Raw genomic sequence first — 19812 nt, forward strand, 5'->3', positions numbered from 1 at the left:
CGCCCCTTCTCCTTCGCCGCGGACCAGGCGGAGGCGGGGGCGGGGGCGGAGGCGGAGGCGGGGGCGGAGGCGGAGGCGGGGGCGGAGGCGGAGGCGGAGGCGGCGGCGGCGGCGGCGTGGGCGCGGCGACCGTAGCCTGCGGTGGGGCGGGCGAGTCCTCCGCTCTCGTTCCCGGGATCCCTAACAGCAGACCCCCACCCGGGGAGGCAACCCCGGAAGACCGCCAAGAGATTGCCCCGAGGGCGGGGAGTGAGGCCAGCCGGGCGCTCCTGGTAACCCGCCCCTCCTCGTCACGCGACCGCGCGGGGCGGAAACGGGGCTCCCAAAGGCCGCAGCGACTCCCCAACAGGTTGGCGAGGAGGTAGGGAAGGGGCGGGACGAGGCGGCTGAAGAGGAGTGCGCCTGCGCCTTGGGCCGCGTGGGCCGCGCGGCTTCCGGGTCCAGGTGCTGAGGCCTGAGGGCGGGCAGGTGGGCGTGATTTCAACTTCTGGGGGGCGGGGCGTTGCTGGGGAGGGTTGGCGTAGGGCTTCCCCAGACCCTCCCGGACTGGGGAAAAGAGAGGAGGAGGACAAAAGTCGCCCTGGGAAGAGGCCTCCAGTTCTCTCGTGTTAAGATAATCGCCTCCTTGCTGCCAGAAACGCTGGCTTCGGAGAGCTGGGTGTGGGGTGCGGGCCCTTCTCCCCGCGTATGGGGTGGGTGTGGGCCAGAATGGGACCGAGCGGGCAGCTCACACGGCTTGGAATGCAGACTTCGTTGCTTTCACAGTTACCACCGTTGTCGTCAAAGCAGTAGATGTCCAGGTTGAGGAAACCTGGTTTCGGGGAATTTGTAATGAAAGGCAAAAGCTCCCCATCCTCGGAGGCAGCGGCTTTTAACCAGTTGTGTTTTTAATTCCGATTACATAAAATACGTGCTCGCTCTGGATTTTAGTTATTTTTTGAGTTCCTACCACTGTAATGAAGATGAGCTCGTTACGCCATCTCCTTTATCTCCCTGGCGCACCCTTAGAACTTGAAACGGGATAGTCATCCACTGCTTTTTATTTTTTATTTATTATTATTATTTTTTTTAAGATTTTATTCATTTGCTTGACAGAGATCACAAGCAGAGAGAGGGGGGAGGGAAGCAGGCTCTCCGTGGAGCAGAGAGCCCAACGCGGGGCTCGATCCCAGGACTCTGAGACCACGGCCCCAGCCTAAGGCAGAGGCCTAACCCGCTGTGCCACCTAGGCGCCCCATCCACTGCTGTTTAAAACTATGAGCTTCGTCCTTATTTACTGCATCAGTTTTTAGGAACAGTCCTGGGAATAGGGTAAGAGAAATGAGGCACTCACCTCCGGTGTAATTTAAGGGAGCACTAAGCCAAGATCGAAGATAAGATCGTTATTACTGATTTTTCTTTTTGCGCCGGACTTCAAGATTTCGGGGCAAGGCAGTGTTACTGATTGTTTCTAATGCCCCGCCCCCTGCTCCCCCTCCCCCGCCCGCCCACCCCATTAAAATACTGAGTTTGGCTGCTGTGTGTAGATTGTAGGCCTCTTGCGAAAAGCTTGCTCTCCGGGTACCGCCAACACAACATTGTAAGACAAAGTGAGGTGGTTGCTACTCACGTAAGGAAAAACCCTGCCTGGCAAAGCTTTGGCAGTGTCTAGAGCAAGTAAAGCCAGAATTCATTGAGGGTTGGAAGTTTGGTCTAAGGTATGTCTTTCAGTGCAGGATTGGGTAAGAACCCCGTACAATGTTAGAAGATTGGTGGAAACATCAAGGCCGGGGAACTCATAACCTCAGAAGGCAAACTGGCTGTTAATGGTCAAACCATTTGCCTGGGCTGGACAGTCAAGAGGAGTAAAACAGACAAAATGCTAATGAAGGCCTGGGACCGCAAAGCCTGGGTAACGGAGGCAGCAAGGTGTGGTTTGGGTTCTCTGTGTCCGGGCGGAGTGTGGGGGTAGATGGTTTTCTTCATGAATATATTCATCTATTCAATAAATATTTAACAGGGGCGCCTGGTCGCTCAGTGCATTAGGTCCTCTGCCTTCGGCTCAGGTCATGGTCCCAGAGTCCTGGGATGGAGCCCCGCATCGGGCTCTCTTCTCAGCGGGGAGCCTGCTTCCTCCTCTCTCTCCCTGCCTCTCTGCCTGCTTGTGATCTCTGTCAAATAAATGGGTAAAATCTTAAAATAAATAAATAAATAAATATTTAATAATGCCCAGACACGGTTTTAGGCACAGGGGATACCTGAGTAATAATGTCTTTACGGAGCCGATAATCTGGTGGGAGACAGAGGCATTAAACAAGTAAACAAATCACGCCCTGAAATTCTATTCCTTAGTCAACTACAGTGGAGAAAAGAAATCAAGCTAAGGGGACAGAGAGACTGGGAGCAGTGGGGCGTGCTTCTTTAGATAGGGAGAACAGCGGCCTTGCTGAGAAGGAGGAGGATGAGCTGGGCCCTAAATAGGGAAAGAGAACTGGTTATGTGAAGGTCTGGGGAAGACTGCTCCAGTCTGAGGAAAAGCACGTGTGGAGGTCTCGAGGGTGAGGGTGAGCCAGAGGAAGGGTGATGGCAAACGTGAGAGCCGAGACGTAGGCTGGTGCAGACCCCGTGTGGCATTGTGGGCCAACACAGAGACTTTCAATGTTAATAGGAATTTAACATGGGAAGCCTTTAATCGATTTTCAGTGGGGTTTTGTGACCTGATTTACATTTTTAAATATTAATTGTGGAAATATTCAACCATGTACAAAGGTAGAAGGGATAATACAACAAACCCCATCTACTTTTCACCCAGGTCCAATAATTATCCCCTGTACCTCCCCCATCTCCATGTTAACTTGAAGCAAATCTGATATCATACCCATAAAGACTTTTAGTATGTATCTTTAAACTATTTTTTTTTAATTTTATTTATTTATTTCACAGAGAGATCACAAGTAGGCAGAGAGGCAGGCAGAGAGAGAGATAGAGGAGGAAGCAGGTTCTCCGCCGAGCAGAGAGCCCGATGCAGGACTCGATCCCAGGACCCTGAGATCATGACCTGAGCCGAAGGCAGAGGCTTAACCCACTGAGCCACCCAGGCGCCCTCTTTAAACTATTTTTAACACACTCCCAATACCATTATCACAGTTGGAAATTTTAAACATTTCTTGCAGTCATTAAAATCAATACTCAAATGTTTCGTAAAAAACTCTCCACAGTTAGTTTGTTCAAATCAAGGTCCAAAGGAAACCTGGTCCAAAGGTCTACAGGTCACAGTTGGTTGATAAGAATCCTAAGCCTTTTTTAATGCATAACTTTCCACTCTACAATTTTTTTTTTCCTCTTATTTGTTGAAAAAGCTAGGTTCAAGCAGCACCTGGGTGGCTCGGGTCATGATCTCGGGGTCGAGGGATCGAGTCCCGCGTCTGGCTCCCTGCTCTTCAGGAAGCCTGCTTCTCCCCTCCCACTCCCCCTGCTTATGTTCCCTCTCTCGCTGTGTGTCTCTCTCTCAAATAAATAATAAAATCTTCAAAAATAAATAAATAAATAAAATTTGTAATGCTTCCCATGTGATAGAATTTTTTTTTTAAAGATTATTTATTTATTTATTTATTTGACAGAGAAACAGTGGGAGAGGGAACACAAGCAGGGGGAGTGGGAGAGGGAGAAGCAGGCTTCCCACGGAGCAGGGAGCCTAATGCGTGGCTTGATCCTGGGACCATCATGACCTGACCCGGAGGCAGGCTCTTCCTGACAGAGCCACCAGTCCTGCCCCAACCATGTGACAGATAGACTCTTTTGAGGCCAGAGTTCAAATCCTGTAGTGTAACTTGAGTTATAGTGGGTTGTTTTGTTTTGTTTTTAGTTGTAGTGTTGAAGACTCATTGTGCAATATGAACTAACAAAGAATTGTGGCTTTAAAAACATTTATGAGAGGTGCCTGGGGGGCTCAGCCAGTTAAGCATCTGTGTTTGGCTCAGGTCATGATCCCAGGGTCCTGGGGCTCTTTGTGGGGCTCCCTGCTCAGCGAGGAGCCTCCTTCTCCCTCTTCCTTTCCCCCTCCGATCATGCTCTTTCTCTCAAATAAATAAAATCTTTTAAAAAATAAAATCATTTATCAGTTGCCTCAGGGTTAGTGGACAGAGCGAGGTGCTGAGACTGGTGTGATCCGAGAGAGAAGGTGCAGGGCCCTTCCCACATGCCTTGCTCAATGCATCTCTTCTATCTGGCTGTTCCTGACTTTCTGTCCTTGTTTTAATAAACTGGTAATCTATTCTAATTGTAGAGTAATAAACATACACAATCAAGATTCTTATCTCCAAGAAGGAAACCCAAAGCTAATAAAAGCCATCACAACTTAGGTACAGGTATTACTTTTCTGACCTGTAGTCCTACTACAGAAATCTTAGCAATTGCTTCAGAAAAAAATGAAAGAAGCAGTCACATCGGGTCGCCATCCTTCCCTTCCTTCCTGTACGGTATTTTTCAAATTTCCCAGTTGTTAAAAAGAGAAGACTATGTCGATTGTTCGTACTGTGGGTTTTTCTCCCAGCAGTGGATGTTTTGTCTTGGGGAATGAAGAGGGCAAAGCTCTACTGTACAGATTATACCATTCCTCAGACTTGCAAAGACAGTACCTAAAACCTAGCTAAGCTGTAAGAAAAGCCAGTCTTTTTTTTTTTTTTAAGATTTTAAAAATTTATTTATTTGACAGACAGAGATCACAAGTAGGCAGAGAGGCAGGCAGAGAGAGAGAGGGGGAAGCAGGCTCCCTGCTGAGCAGAGAGCCCGATGCGGGGCCCGATTTGGGGCCCGATCCCAGGATCCGGAGATCATGACCCGAGCCAAAAGCAGAGGCTTAACCCACTGAGCCACCCAGGTGCCCCGAAAAGCCAGTCTTGATATATTGTTTCAGAAACTCTCTTGCATGTCTGATGATATATGGATAATGATTTACTGAGCCAGCAGGGCTTATGGAAATTAACAGAAATGCCTTAATAAACACACAGCAACTTTTGCTTGAAAAAAAAAAAATCAGGGGTGGGGTCCCTGAGTGGCTCAGTGAGTTAAGCCTCTGCTTTCGGCTCGGATCATGATCTCAGGGTCCTGGAATGGAGCCCCTCATCGGGCTCCCTGCTCGGTGGGGAGCCTGCTTCTCCCTCTCCCTCTGCCCCTCTCCCCACTCAAGTGCACTCTCTCTCTCAAAAAAATAAATAAAAATTTTTACAATAAAGAAATAAAAGAATGAATCATATTCTTCATCAGTGATGGGGCACCTGGCCGGTTCAGTCGGAAGATCTCCACGATCAAGACCCGAGCTGAGATCAAGTTGGACACCCAACCAGCTGAGCCACCCAGGCGCTCCTTCATTGATTTTTAAATAAACTTTTTATTTTAAAATAGTTTTAGCTTTAGATTTCAGAAAACAAACCTGTAGGGGCATCTGAGCGGTTCAGCCAGTTTAGCATCCAACTCTTGATCTTAGCTTGGGTCTCGATCTCCAGGTCATTGATTCAGGCCCCACACTGGGCTCTACACTAGGTGTGGAGCCTACTAAGAAAAAAAAAAAAAAGAGCACCTGGGTGGCTTGGTGGGTTAAGTGTCTGCCTTCGGCTCAGGTCATGATCCCAGGGTCCTGGATCGAGTCCTACATCCCGCCTGCTTCTCCCTCTGCTTGCCATTCCCCCTGCTTGTGTTCTCATTCTCTCTCTCTCTCTCTAATACATAAACAAAATCTTTAAAAAAAATATTAAGTGGAGGGGTGCCTGGGTGGCTCAGTGAGTTAAAGCCTCTGTCTTCGGCTCGGGTCATGGTCCCAGGATCCTAGGATTGAGCCCCACGTCGGGCTCTCTGCTCAGTAGGGAGTCTGCTTCTCCCTCTCCCTCCATGTGCTCTCTCTCTCAAATAAATAAATAAATCTTAAAAAAATAAAAATAAAGGTTTACTTATTTATTTGAGAGAGAAAGTACACATATGCATGGGGGTGGGGCTCATGGGGCAGAGGGAGAGAGAAAGTCTCAAGCAGACTCCACGCAGAATGAGGAACCTGACCTGGGGCTCGATCTCATCACCTGAGATCATGACCCAAGCCAAAACCCAAGAGTCCCACACCCAAAGGCCTGTGCCTCCCGGACACCCCAGATCTTTTTTATATTGTTTTGCTTTTTTAAATTAGTGAATGCGTAACTGATCAAAAAAAATTGTTTAGGGACTCCTGGGTGGCTCAGTGGGTTAAGCCTCTGCCTTTGGCTCGGGTCATGGTCTCAGGGTCCTGGGATCGAGCCCCAAGTAAGGCTCTCTGCTCAGCAGGAAGCCTGCTTCCTCGTCTTTCTCTGCCTACTTGTGCTTTCTCTGTCTCTGTCAAATAAATAAATAAAATCTTTTTAAAAAATTGTTTAATATTAAACTACCACTCTTAAATATCTTTAAATATATATATATATATTTTAAGATTTTATTTATTTGACAGGTAGAGAGCCACCCAGATGCGCCCTTAAATATCTTTAAATATTAAACTACCCCTGGAACTAGCCTTTCAGGTGTCGCTGCTCTCAAGTATCGGCTAATCTCAGCCTGTGGTCTGGTTGGTTTTTCAGGAATCTTCAGAAATCCATCCCAGCTATTTACGATGCTGCCCAAACCTGGGATCTATTACTTCCCCTGGGAAGTCAGTGCTGGCCAAGTTCCTGACGGGGGCACACTGAGAACATTTGGCAGGTAAGAACGTTTTTTTTTTTTCCATCGGGTGTGGGGATATTTCCGTTCCTCCCCCCACATACACCCCAGGCCTGCCAGAAAAAAACAATTAAAATGTTATTTTAAGTTTGTCTAATTGTTTTTTTTTTTTTTAAGTTTTACTTTTTCAAGTTATCTCTACACCCAACGTGGGGCTTGAACTCACGACCCAAGATCAAGAGTCGCACGCACCTCTTACTGAGCCAACAGGGCATCCCCGTCAACGTATTTTTTAAATGCTAGAACGTGGATTTGTTTTCATTGGAAAAAAGATAGTCCATAGAAGTGTGAAGAAAGCAAGCAAAAGTACCGGAAATCCCACTCTCTGGACCGCCACTGCTAACCTTTTGGTGATTAATTTAGACACACTCATGTGTATGGATGTACGTGACTGTGTGAATGGGTGTGTGTTCACACCAGGTATGTATCGCATCATCAGGGAAGTGCAAATTCACACCACAGCGATACTCGTACAGGCCCAGTGGACTGGCTGAATTTGCAAAGACTGTTGAAACCAGAAGCCAATGAGGGTGTGGAGCAGCTGTAACTCCTCGACCCTCCCCATGGAAATGTAAAATGGCACAACTACTTTGGAAAACAGCCTGCAGTTTCTTTAAAAGCTAAACACATATTTAAACATGGGGCGCCCGGCGCGCTCAGTCAGTAGAACATGCGACTCTCGATCTCAGGTTTGTGATTTCGAGCTGCACGTTGGGTGTAGAGATCACTTTAAAAAAATAAAATCTTTGGGCTCAGTGGGTTAAGCCTTTGCCTTTGGCTCAGGTCATGATCTCAGGGTCCTGGGATCGAGTACCACATCGGGCTCTCTGCTCAGCAGGGAGCCTGCTTCCTCCTCTCTCTCTGCCTGCCTCTCTGCCTACTTGTGATCTCTGTCTGTCAAATAAATAAATAAAATCTTTAAAAAAAATTTTTTTAATTAAAAAAATAAAATCTTTAAAATAATAATAATAATAAAATAAAATACAAAGAAATAAATAGAGTCTTAGAAAACAAGAAAGAAAGAAAGGAACCAGGCCCCCCAAAAAAAAAAAAATTACATGTTGTATGGCTCCATTTATAAAAAAATTTAGGAAAAGCCAAAAAAAAAAAAAAAAAATTCAAAAGTGGGGAAAAAAAAAAAAGCAGGCCAGTTACCTGCAAGGATTGCCTGGGTATGGCATATTGGAGGATTGTGAAAATGCACTAGGGAACAATGTGTTCATTATCAATTGTGTGGACAGTTGCTCAAGTGTATGTGGTGTCAAAGTGTGTCCTTTAAATATGTGTGGTCTGCTGTAATTCAGTTATCCCAAGTAAAACCAGAGGGGAAAAGCATATGTTACAGAATCTTAAACAGGAGGAGGGCAAAAGACTTGAACAGACACTTAACAAAAGAGAGTCTACATAACACCTAGCAGTCATCCAAAAAGTAAACAATTTTGCATATGACAATTAATGCACATATAGGGGGACACGTGGGTGGCTCAGTTGTTAAGCATCTGCCTTTGGCTCAGGTCTTTATCTCGGGGTCCTGGGACCGAGCCCTGCATCGGGCTCTCTGCTCAGCGGGAAGCCTGCTTCTCCCTCTCCCACTACCCCTGCTTGTGTTCCTCTCTCACTGTTAAATAAATAAATAAGAATCTTTAAAAATACATATATATACATATATACACACACAAATGATAATAAGCATATGAAAAGATGGTAAACATCGTTAGTCACAGGGAAGTGCAAGTTAAAACCACAACAAGGGCACCCATGGGTTAAGCGTCTGCCTTCTGCTCAGGTCATGATCCCAGATTCCTGGAATCGAGCCCCCGCGGCTCCCTGCTCAGCAAGGAGCCTGCCTCTCCCTCTCCCACTGCCCTCACCCACCCCAGTCTTTCTTCCACTCTCTCTCTCTCAAACAAATTAATAAAATCTTTTAAAAACCAACCAAGCAACCAACCAACCAACAGCCACTACGATACAGTATTTTCCTGCCCGCTAGGACACTAGGACGGCTAAAATTAAAAAGACTGACCATACCAAAGTCCTGGCCAGATGTGGAGAGTCACTAGAACCCTCACGTGTTGCTGCTGGGAGTGTAAAGTAGCACACCCATTTTGAAAAACAATTCGCCAATTTCTCTTAGAGTTGAACAGACGGGTTGATTGAATGACTTTGCGATCCCACCTGGGTATTTACCTAAGAGAAATGAAAATATATGTCAGCAAAGAGATTGGTCTGCAGAAGTTCATGCTGGTATATTCATCATAGCCCGACACTGGCAGGAAACCAGACAAGCTGACGAACGGATACACAGACTGTTTTCAGTCATTTCAACAGAATTGCTGCTGAGGGATAGAAGGAGTAAAGCACTGATTTACCCAGCAGTACCGTGACTCTCGAAACCGCCGTGCGAGTGAAGGAAGCTTGGCACGAGAGAGGATGTGCTGCTGTGCCCCTATGTACATGAGGTGCCAGAGTGAGAAAACGAACCCGTAGATCAGCGGTTGCCTGGCGTGGGAGATGGGGAGCTTGAGTAGTGGCACAAGGGAACTTTTGGGGGCGATCGAAATGGGCCACATGTTAATTGGGGTGCTGGTTACACCTGTGTATACTTTTGTCAACACCCCTTAAGCAGGTGCCTTATGGGGCGCCTGGGTGGCTCAGTGGGTTAAAGCCTCTGCCTTCAGCTCGGGTCATGATCCCAGTGTCCTGGGATGGAGCCCCGCCTAGGGCTCTCTGCTCACCAGGGAACCTGCTTCCTCCTTTCTCTGCCTGCCTCTCTGCCTACTGTCAAATAAATAAATAAAATCTTAAAAAAAAAAAAATAAGCAGGTGCCTTGTAATGCATGTAATTTCCATCTTCACAATTTGGACTGAAAACAGTTTCTCTGACTTGTTGCCTCCATTTTTATTTCTCTGATCAGAGACCCATGGGTTTGCTAGAGCCCTTTGAGCTTTCCGCGTTTGTGCTGTTTGTGGACAGAACTGATCGATTACAGTTTCGCTGACCTGCAGGTTGTTCCTCTATGACATGACCCAGTCCCGAGCGACCCTGAAAGCTCAGCGCGGATCTGACGAGCACCAGATCCTGGTCTGCACCAAGTTGGTGGAGCCGTTCCAAGCCCAGGTGGACTCCCTGTACCTCGTCCTTGGAGAGCTCGAGCACCAGGGTAAGCCCCTGGCTTCACGTTCCCTTTTCACGCTGGGTCCTGGGTGGGGCAGCTTCGTTAGGACTGGGTCTGGATTCTGACCGGGCAGGAGTCCCTCCCTGGGGTTAGCTTCCCTTCTAGATCGGCCCACAAGTTCAAGGACTCATGGAAACAGATGTGATCAGGCTCCGTGGACCTGCTCTAGGGGCATGCAAGGGGAGCGAAATCATTAATTTCTAAAGGCCGACCATGTGCCAGGCCTGGTCCTACACCATTGCCTTCAGTCCTTTTTTTTTTTTTAAATACTTTATTTTATTTATTTGACAGAGAGATCACAAGCAGGCAGAGAGGCAGGCAGAGAGAGAGGAAGGGAAGCAGGCTCCGTGCAGAGCAGATGCGGGGCTTGATCCCAGGGCCCTGGGATCATGACCTGAGCCGAAGGCAGAGGCTTTACCCACTGAGCCACCAGGGTGCTCCGCGTTCAGTCTTTGTGAATTTGCCGAGCTGGTCTTAAACTGAGTCTTACTGTTGCTCTTCCATAGATGAGAAAAGTCAGGCGAGGAGAGGAGGGGGCTCGGGAGTCAGAGTAAGAGAAACAGAAGGGAAGGAATCCCAGCAACCGGGGGTATCTCTCTGGCATCAAAAGTTGAAGGCTTGGGGCGTCTGGGTGGCTCAGTCGGTTAAGCATCTGCCTTTGGCTCAGGTCATGATCCCAGCATCCTGGGATCGAGTCCGAGTCGGGCTCCCAGATCAGTGGGGAACCTGCTTCTCCCACTGTGTGCTCTCTCATCTCTCTCTCTCTCACTCTATCTCTCAATTAAATAAATAACATCTTTAGAGTTGAAGGTTGCAGGGCGCCTACGTGGCACAGTCGTTAAGCATCTGCGTTCGGCTCAGGTTATGATCCCGGGGTCCTGGGATCCAGCCCCACATCGAGCTCCCTGCTCTTCGAGAAACCTGCTTCTCCCTCTCCCACTCCCCATGCTTGTGTTCCTCTCTCGCTGTCTCTCTCTCTCTGTCAAATAAATAAATAAAATTTTTTTTAATGCTGTAGTTAATATCCTCATGCACAGTCTTTGTCCATTTTCTGATTATTTCTTCATGATCGTTTCCTAAAAGTAGAATTGCTCTATAGAAGGATGCAAACATAGGGGTGCCTGGGTGGCTCAGTGGGTTAAAGCCTCTGCTTTCAGCTCAGGTCATGATTCCAGGGTCATGGGATGGAGCCCCGCATCGGGCTCTCTGCTCAGCGGGGAGCCTGCTTCCTCCTCTCTCTCTGCCTGCTTCTCTGCCTACTTGTGATCTCTTTCTGTCAAATAAATAAAATAAAATCTTAAAAAAAAAAAAAAAAAAGAAGGATGCAAACATGCCATCTTCCTTTCCAAAAGTCAGGGTGGGTTTTTTTTTAAGATTTTATTTATTTACTTGACAGAGAGAGACACAGTGAGAGAGGGAATATAAGCATGGGGAGTGGGAGAGGGAGAAGCAGGCTTCCTACCAAGCAGGGAGCCCGACGAGGGACTCGATCCCAGGACCCCGAGATCGTGACCTGAGCCAAAGACGGACGCTTAACGACTGAGCCACCCAGGAGCCCCAGTCATGATGGTTTTATTTTATATATTTTTAAAGATTTTATTTATTTATTTGACAGAGAGAGAGAGAGAGAGACAGCAAGAGAGGGAATACAAGTAAGGGGAGTGGAAAGGAGAAGCAGGCTTCCCACTGGGATCATGACCTGAGCTGACAGCAGATGTTTAAAGACTGAGCCACCCAGGCACCCCAGGGGTGATGGTTTTTAACTCTGGATGAAATGTGCTAGAAAAAATGTTATTAGATGGTGCTTATTTTAATTACCTTTGATTTAATAGAAGTGAATCTTTATTTAAGGTTAAGCTCACGGAGTTATGGCCTTCGTATTGATTTGAGAGAGACATCAGGAATGGGGGTGGGAACAGGTACAGAAGAGGTTTTGCACAAGTGATTTCCATGTTGACTGCAGCCCAGGTCCCTGAGGCTTTCTCCTGTACCCCCAGCCCTCCAGTGCATCCTGGGAGCTCCCAGGAGCCCACCGCCCAGTGTCTGGGATGCTAAGGCCTGACCGCAGACACAGAGAGGGGTTGAAAGTCAGGTGGGGCAGCAGGCCCGGACAAGAACAGGACGTGGAGCGGACAGTTAGAATCCCTTGTGGTGGGGAGAAAAATGGGAAGAAACCTTTGTATGTCCAACACATGTAACTTTTTCTATTGACTGTTCCAGTCAGATGCGCACAGAAATAGAGTGGTAGAACCCACAGTCAGCCTGGCTGAGTCTCCGCTGCCTGCATTTACCTATTTATTTTGCTGGGGTCTTTTGGAGCAAATCTGATGTCACTTCATTTCCCCATAAACACGTCCATGCCTCTACCACTACCCATCATACCCAACAAAACAGCTGTCCCTCGACAGAATCGAACACCTTGTCCATGTTTACTCCCTTCCCCTCCATGGCTTCTCAAACTTGGGTAGTTCAGATCACCTCCAAAGTCCATTTGTTGCATTTGGCTAACAAACCCCAAGTCTCTGTGTGAGTTCTGTCCCCCTCCCCTTTTTTTTTAAATGCCATTTATTAGAGAACTTGGGTCTGGAATTGGCTGATTCCTCCCTCCTGGCTGCCCTAAACCTTCTTTCCCTTGCCTTTTTCTGAACGGACTGTGGCTCAGGGACAGCTCACATTTTTGATGAGGAAAAGTTTTTTAGAGAACAATCATAGTGCATAAACGCAGGAAATGTCTGAAGTCACCTCTTTAAAAGTCCTGATGAAATAATGAATCCAGGCCACGATGTTATCACTGGCTGCTCCTATCGCTCCCAGGGTCCAGAAAGGGCAGGGCGGCAGGAATGCTGCCAGCAACACCCGGCCCTGCCCCAAGGCCACGCTGGAGAAGCAGGTGGATCAGCAGCCACACAGCTGGAGGTCCCAGGCAGCAACACCTCCAGGTGACCTTGCCCCCGCTCCCTCAGCCCCCAACCTGAACCCGAATGATCAAGCCTCAGGTCAGGCAGCATTCTCCCTGGGCTCTGGCTCCTTGCCTGCTTCTCATTATTTTCATCACCATCTATGTGTTTTTTTCTTAAAAAAAAAAAAAGCTTTCCCCCTAAATTTCTAATTTCTCAGTAAGACGTGCTCATCGTTTGCAGCTGACACACAGAAGGGAAGACAGTGATGGGGACGGGGGCAGAGTGTAGGCTGAGCGTGGGAGGGACTGCTCACCCCCAGCCTGCAGTGTTCTGGTTCGCTGCTCTCACCTGCCGTGTGTCCTAGGTCCAGTGTGGGACAAACGTCAACGAGACACAGATCTGTCGGGTGGCAAGGTCAGCAGCTCTGGGGACAGACTAGACGCCACCTAAAGTCACCTTTCTGGGGCATCTGGCTGGCTTAGTTGGAAGAGCATGTGGCTCTTGATCTCGGGGGTTGTGCATTCCAGCCCCACATGGGGTGTAGAGATTACGTAAATAAATAAAACTTAAAAAGAAAAATAAAGGGGCACCTGGGTGGCTCAGTGGGTTAAAGCCTCTGCCTTCGGCTCAGGTCATGATCCCAGGGTCCTGGGATCGAGCCCCACATTGGGCTCTCTGCTTGGCGGGGAGCCTGCTTCCCTTCCTCTCTCTCTGCCTGCCTCTCTGCTTGTGATCTGTCTGTCAAAAAATAAATAAATAAATAAAGAACCAGTGGGTTTCTCACATGGCAGGCATTTCTTCACCCTTTTTGGCCTCCTCAGCTCACTGTGTGCACAAATTTCAGGAAAGTGGCACTATTTATTTCTCTCTCTTTTTTTTTTAAGATTTTATTTATTTAATTGACAGCATAAGTAAGCAGAGTGGCAAATAAATAAATTAAAATCTTTAAAAAAATAATGTTTTTCACTCACAGAGAGAGACAATACGTTGCTCAGTATACGGATTGCATTGAGTGTGTAGACGGCTCTAAGTAGCGTCTTCTTCGGGGTCTTTTCTGGTTCCACACAAATGTTAGGATTATTTGTTTCATTTTGGTTTCTCAGTGTAAATCTAGGAGGGAGGGTTTTCCCACGCTGACAGGAGGAAAGAGCTGATAGGCATCATGTAAGGAAAGCTCTGTGCAGGGCGCTTGGGTGGCTCAGTCCGTGAAGCGTCTTCCTTCAGCTTGGGTCATGATCCCAGAGTCCTGGGACCGAGTCCTGCATCGGGCTTCCTGCTCAACAGGGAGTCTGCTTCTCCCTCTCCTTCTGCTCGTGCTCTCTCTCTCTCAAAATAAATAAAATATTAAATAAATAAATAAATAAAAAGAAAGGAAAGGGAGGAAGGAAGGAAGAAAAAGAGGTCTAGACTAGGAGGAAGGCAAGGCATGACCTATCTAACCAAAGAGCCTGTATCTCAGAACCACATCAAAAGGAAACAGGTTATCCTAGCACATTGAATGTGTTTGTTGACCTGACCAGAGCATATAAAGAACATGGATGAAAAAAAAAAAACAACAAAAAAAAACCCGGGCACCTGGGCGGCTCAGTCAGTTGAGCATATGACTCGATCTCAGTTCAGGTCTTCATTTCTGGGTTGTGAGTTGTGGAGTCTGCTTTAAAAAAAACGAAAACACAAACAAACATGTCAGGGCAGGCCCAGTTGTCTTTTCTGCTTGCCATCACCGGCTCGCTGACAGGTCTTTCCATCAGGTCAACACAGCATGTGCCAGAAGCACCTCCCAGCCCCTCGTCTGGGGTGGGGTGACTTGGCCCTACAAGGCCAAACTCTCACCTTGGATTTACTAATTATGCAGTTCTCTTTGCCCCAATTTCCAATGCTAGTGGGGCCCAGTATGCCAAGGGGACCCTTCCCCTAGTACAAATGGAGAAGTGGGATGGTGCACTCGAGGCAGGGAAGGTGTCAGGAATTAAGATGACAAAGGACAGAGGTCGAGGGGACAGCTGTCCGGCCCTTCCTCCGTGGAGAAGTGGGATTTGCGGGCTGTCCCCTAAGTTCCAGACACATGCAATAGTGTGCAACAGGCCCCCTGTTCAGAGGCCCAAGTAGAGAAAAATTACCAGTATCCCGGATGCCATCCTTCCAGCTCATCCTGAGAGCAAGTCCGGGGGAAGCAGCTGGAATGCATCCGGGGCGTTGCTGACACAGGGGGTCAGTCCCTGCTAGTGCCTTGTGCTTGTGTCTTTCAGATGGAGGGTCCGTGGTGAAGGCCCGGGTGCTGACTTGTGTGGAAGGAATGAATCTACCCTTGTTAGAGCAAGCTGTCCAGGAGCAGAGGCGGTACCAGCAAGAGAGGGACAGCAGCCAGTAGCAAATTGCACTTCCTGGCAACCGTCCCCCCAGTCTGCTCCTGAGACCAAGCCCACCAGAGATGCCTGAGCAGAGAAGATGAAGATGCAGACCTTCCCCAGAGTGACAGCCCTTTTCTGGAGCCTGAGAGAAGAGGAGGGGTTGCTTATTTGGATTGTTCCAGACACACACACACACACTCCAGACACACACACACACACACACACACACACACGCCGGGCCAGGAGCCTGTGGGAGGCTGAGCTGTGGGGTGCTGGGGGCTGAGCCTCAAGGGGGCATATGGAGGATTCTGGAAGGTACTCATGAATAAAGGCCCCAGTGGGGGAGACCTTGCGTTGTGTGCGTGTGGTGCAGCGCCGGTGGGGGCCAGGAGGGGGAGCCGTGGAGCAGGCAGCCTGCCAGCAGTGAGGCCCCTGGAACACAGGGTTTCTGGTGAATTCTGGGCGGGGGTTTGTGGGAGGGGTGCTAGGGCCCCCTGTGGGCCCTGGGAGTGGGCTCAAGATGCAGGGAGGCTGCCCCCACTGAAGTTCTGCCCTCAGAGGAGGCCGGGCTATCCCAGAAGGTTGGGGCATGACCCCTCAGCCTGGCCGTGCGGCCTAGGGCAGGGCTGTGGCTCTAGAAACCCTTCCTGACCCCTGACCTCTGTCCCGGGGCTGACTCCAGCCCCCCAGGCCACCCTTCTGGGAAGCCTTGGCCCCCAGAGGCTAGGCCTGGCTGGGCCCAAGGCAGGGGCCCTGCTGAGAAGTTTGGGCCCTCCTGCGCCCCGTAGCCAGGCGCTTTCCTGCCTGGGCTGGGGAAGGCCTGGGCTGGGCTGGTTCCTGGGGATTGGGGATGGGGCAGGGGGAGCATGGGCCCGGGTGGGGGCTGGTCAGGGTGTTCTGTGGGGGCCGGAGGGGCAGCAGGGGTGCTGGGTGTGGCGGTGAATTCCCCAGGCGCCCTCTGTTTCCTGGGCAGTTCTGCGGCTATGGATGTGTTCCAGAAAGTAGAGAAGATCGGAGAGGGCACCTATGGGGTGGTGTATAAGGCCAAGAACAAGGAGACCGGGCAGCTTGTGGCCCTCAAGAAGATCAGACTGGATCTGTGAGTGCCGCCGCGGCCCCTGAGACACCAGACCCCTCCCGCTGGGGGGCGACCCCTGTCCCTCACCTCAGGGCCTTACGCTCAGCTCCGCGTCGGCACGTGCGGGTGGGGGCGGTGGAGGGTGGAGGGGACATGGGGGGACAGTGGGGGGGGGACACAGGGGCAGCCTTCGCCGTCCTCCTCCCAGCCACGCCTCACCCAGGGTCCCCGGTGGTGTGAGGACGTGCTGAGGGGCCCAGGGCCCTCTTGCTGGGGGCCAGGCCCTTCTTTCGGAACACGGAACACACGGGGACTCCCTCGGGGCAGAAGCCTCCACTGCCGTCCCCTCCTTTCCCGCAGGGAAACAGAGGGAGTCCCAAGCACGGCCATCAGGGAGATCTCCCTGCTCAAAGAGCTCAAGCACCCCAACATCGTCAGGTGAGGTGGGCAAGGAGGTGGGGAGGCCGGGTCCGCTAGGGGGGCCACGTAGTGACTGGTGTCCCCCGGCCAGGCTGCTGGACGTGGTGCACAGTGAGAAGAAGCTTTACCTGGTGTTTGAGTTCCTCAGCCAGGACCTGAAGAAGTACATGGACTCCGCCCCAGCCTCCGAGCTGCCGCTGCGCTCCGTCAAGGTAGCGAGGGGAGGCGGGTGGGAGGCCCGGAACGCCGCGCCCAGCCGGCCCAGAACGCCGCGCCCAGCCGGCCCGGCTTCCGCTCACTGCCTCCCCGCTCCGCTCGCTCTCGCTCGGGCAGAGCTACCTCTTCCAGCTGCTGCAGGGCGTGAATTTCTGCCACTCGCATCGGGTCATCCACCGAGACCTGAAGCCCCAGAATCTGCTCATCAATGAGTTGGGTGCCATCAAGCTGGCTGACTTCGGACTGGCTCGAGCCTTCGGGGTGCCCCTTCGCACCTACACCCACGAGGTACTGCCGCACAGGCGGGAGGAGGAGGCCAGCTGAAGGGGCATCACCGGGGCACTCGGCCGCCCCACTGGCGCTGCTTTCTCGCCCCCACAGGTGGTGACGCTCTGGTATCGCGCCCCCGAGATCCTCTTGGGCAGCAAGTTCTACTCCACGGCCGTGGATGTCTGGAGTATCGGCTGCATCTTTGCTGAGATGGTAGAGGGAGGGACAGATGTGGCCACAGGGAGGCCTGCTGGGGTAGGGCTGGGACTCCCATTCTCCTGTGAGAGGTGGCCTCGGGTGTTTGGGACTAGCTGCGTGACTAAGGAAGCAAACCGTATTCCAGAAAAAAGCCGGGATTCTTAGCACAGCCCTGGGAAGAGTATCTTATCTGGGGTTGGATTCTGTAGGATTAGAGGGGGGACCGGACCCTACACCTCCTCTTCCTCATTTCAGGTGACCCGCAGAGCCCTGTTTCCTGGTGACTCTGAGATTGACCAGCTCTTCCGAATCTTTCGGACCCTGGGGACACCCAGTGAAGCCGTGTGGCCAGGGGTCACCCAGCTGCCCGACTATAAGGGCAGCTTCCCCAAGTGGACCAGGAAGGGGCTGGAGGAGATCGTGCCCAGTCTGGAACCAGAGGGCAAGGACCTGCTCATGGTAGGTCCAGGAGGGAGGCAGGGGAGGGCAAGAACGGCCACTGCGCCACCACAAGTGTCTCTGTCAGCCAGCCCCGTGTCGCCCCAGGGCCCCCTGAGTCCAGCAGGCCTCTTTTCTGACCCTGAACATAGCCAGCTTGTCCCTGTCCCTCTTGATCGTTCAACCCGGAGGCTCCTTCCTGGATAAGTCCAGCATTCACGTGTCCTTTTAAAACATCTTTCTTCTGATTAGCTTTGTTTTTATGCTCTGATACTTGTCCCCCACCTTTTAAAAAATTTTTTTATTTTTATTTTTATTTTTTTAAAAGATTTTATTTATTTATTTGACAGACAGAGATCATAAAGTAGGCAGAGAGGCAGGCAGAGAGAGGGGTGGGGGGAAGCAGGCTCCCTGCTGAGCAGAGAGCCCGATGTGGGGCTCGATCCCAGGACCCTGGGACCATGACCTGAGCCGAAGGCAGAGGCTTTAACCCACCGAGCCACCCAGGCACCCCCACTTCTTTTTTTTTTTTTTTTTTTAGATTTTATTTATTTATTTGAGAGAGAGAGAAAGAGAGCAGTGGGGAGAGGGAGTAGCAGGCTCCCAGATGAGCAGAGAGCCCAACACGAGGCTCGATCCCAGGACCATGGGATTGTGACCAGAGCCAAAGGCACACGCTCAACTCAGTCACCCAGGTGCCTGATACTTACCCTTTTTCTGTGAGCTTCTGCCAGCGGGGAGCACGCCTCCTTCCGCAGTCGCTGCTCTTCCCGTGAGGCTGTTTCCTGATGTCTGGGCCCCTGCCGCGGTCCGAGCTGCCCTATGCTGTTGCACCATCCTGACCGACTGGGCTGGCCCAGGCCAGACTACCCAGAAGGCCTCAGGCAGAGCCGTCCATTGCCCGCAAAGACTTGGGACCACGTCTGTCTCTTTAATCTGGTGTTGGGCCAGAAGAAGGCAGGGCAGTATTTTCATCTTTCCAGGGATGTGTGTCTCAGCCCAGCGTAAGCAGGAAGGCGGATGCTTCCAGCCCAGGCTCTTAGCGCTCCATCCGGCTACCCCCGGGCAAGGGGTCCTTCCACAGCCTAGCTGGGGCTTAGAGTCCTAATATGCTTCCAAGACAGGTTTCGCCCTCTCCTTCCTGGTACCTGGAGAGAAGTCGGTCTCCACCAGAAGTAGGCACAGAGGCCAGGGAACCCCAGGTGGGAAGAAGACGGACGGACTCAGCCTCTAGTCTTACAGAGCCAGGGATGACTTCCCGGGTCGGCCTAGAACTAGTTCCTTGGCCCCAGATCCCGGGAGTGGCCGGAACTGGCTGGCGAGCCCGGAGGCCGTGGTTAAACGCAGTTCTAGTTTGAAGGCAGCTGCTCTGGGGCTTGGGGCCCGCCAAGGAGAGGGCATCATCTCCTTTCCCGGCCTGGCCACCCCACGGCTCAGTCTTTCCGCCTCCTCCTTCCTCCACAGCAACTCTTGCAGTACGACCCCAGCCGGCGGATCTCAGCCAAGGCGGCCCTTGTGCATCCATACTTCTCGTCCACGGGGACCCCCCCGGCACCCCACCAGTGCGTGCTGGAGCGGTTCTGCCGCTGAGAAGGCCCGAGCCTCCCAGCCTCTCTCCAGCCGCTGCCCCTGCTGCCTCCCCACCCACTGCCCCAGAAAGAGAACAGCAAAGCTCTGAGTTTGGCCTTGGCCGCCAGAGAGCTGAGTTTGAGTTAGTTCTGCCCACAGGTTAGCAAGTTCCCGTGTTGTTGGTTGGTTTGACGTTGCCGTTTCCAGATGGGGGCACAGAAGCTCCATGCACCGGGGGGACGGGGATCGTTTGAGACTGTGTCCCTGGGCTCTGGAACAACAGACGCCCGGGTGAGCGGGTGAGCCTTAAGCCTGCGCTACTGGCAGCAAGATGGAGCCTGACCCGCCCGCCCCACCCCTGCCCCAGCGAAAGGGTGCCCCCTGCTGGTCATTATGGCTTTAAAATGTTTTGGGGGGAAGAGTTGCATTCCAGGGAAGAAAGCAAGTTAAACAGGAAGCGGGGTAAGGGAGAGGACATTTTC

At 51.0% G+C, this 19812-nt stretch overlaps 2 protein-coding genes across 8 annotated transcripts; both read left to right on the forward strand.

The window, feature by feature from the left end:
* Positions 1–88: 88 nt before the first annotated feature.
* LOC111160419 (TEN1, CST complex subunit) lies at positions 89–15335 on the forward strand. Of its 3 annotated transcripts, none has more exons than XM_022523523.1 (4): positions 89–361; positions 6576–6696; positions 9721–9875; positions 15040–15335. In XM_022523523.1, exons 2-4 carry the CDS (start codon positions 6608–6610, stop codon positions 15159–15161), a joined length of 366 nt encoding a protein of 121 aa, XP_022379231.1. In that variant the 5' UTR covers positions 89–361; positions 6576–6607; the 3' UTR covers positions 15162–15335. The 3 variants fall into 3 exon arrangements, with proteins under 3 accessions (XP_022379231.1, XP_022379232.1, XP_022379234.1); XM_022523524.1 differs by having other exon boundaries at positions 128–349; XM_022523526.1 differs by lacking the exon at positions 89–361 and adding an exon at positions 412–444.
* Positions 15336–16114: 779 nt separating this feature from the next.
* Positions 16115–19415, forward strand: LOC111160420 (cyclin dependent kinase 3). 5 transcript variants are annotated; one of them, XM_022523531.1, is made up of 7 exons: positions 16115–16240; positions 16580–16657; positions 16731–16851; positions 16973–17143; positions 17237–17338; positions 17579–17782; positions 19226–19415. In XM_022523531.1, exons 1-7 carry the CDS (start codon positions 16125–16127, stop codon positions 19349–19351), a joined length of 918 nt encoding a protein of 305 aa, XP_022379239.1. In that variant the 5' UTR covers positions 16115–16124; the 3' UTR covers positions 19352–19415. The 5 variants fall into 5 exon arrangements, with proteins under 5 accessions (XP_022379239.1, XP_022379235.1, XP_022379236.1 ...); XM_022523527.1 differs by having other exon boundaries at positions 16125–16240; positions 17237–17356; positions 19226–19356; XM_022523528.1 differs by lacking the exon at positions 17237–17338 and having other exon boundaries at positions 16125–16240; positions 19226–19356.
* The last annotated feature ends 397 nt before the right edge of the window (positions 19416–19812 follow it).

Source organism: Enhydra lutris, unplaced genomic scaffold (assembly GCF_002288905.1).
Source record: "Enhydra lutris kenyoni isolate GAN:26980312 unplaced genomic scaffold, ASM228890v2 scaffoldscaffold75, whole genome shotgun sequence".
Lineage (NCBI taxonomy): Eukaryota > Metazoa > Chordata > Mammalia > Carnivora > Mustelidae > Enhydra > Enhydra lutris.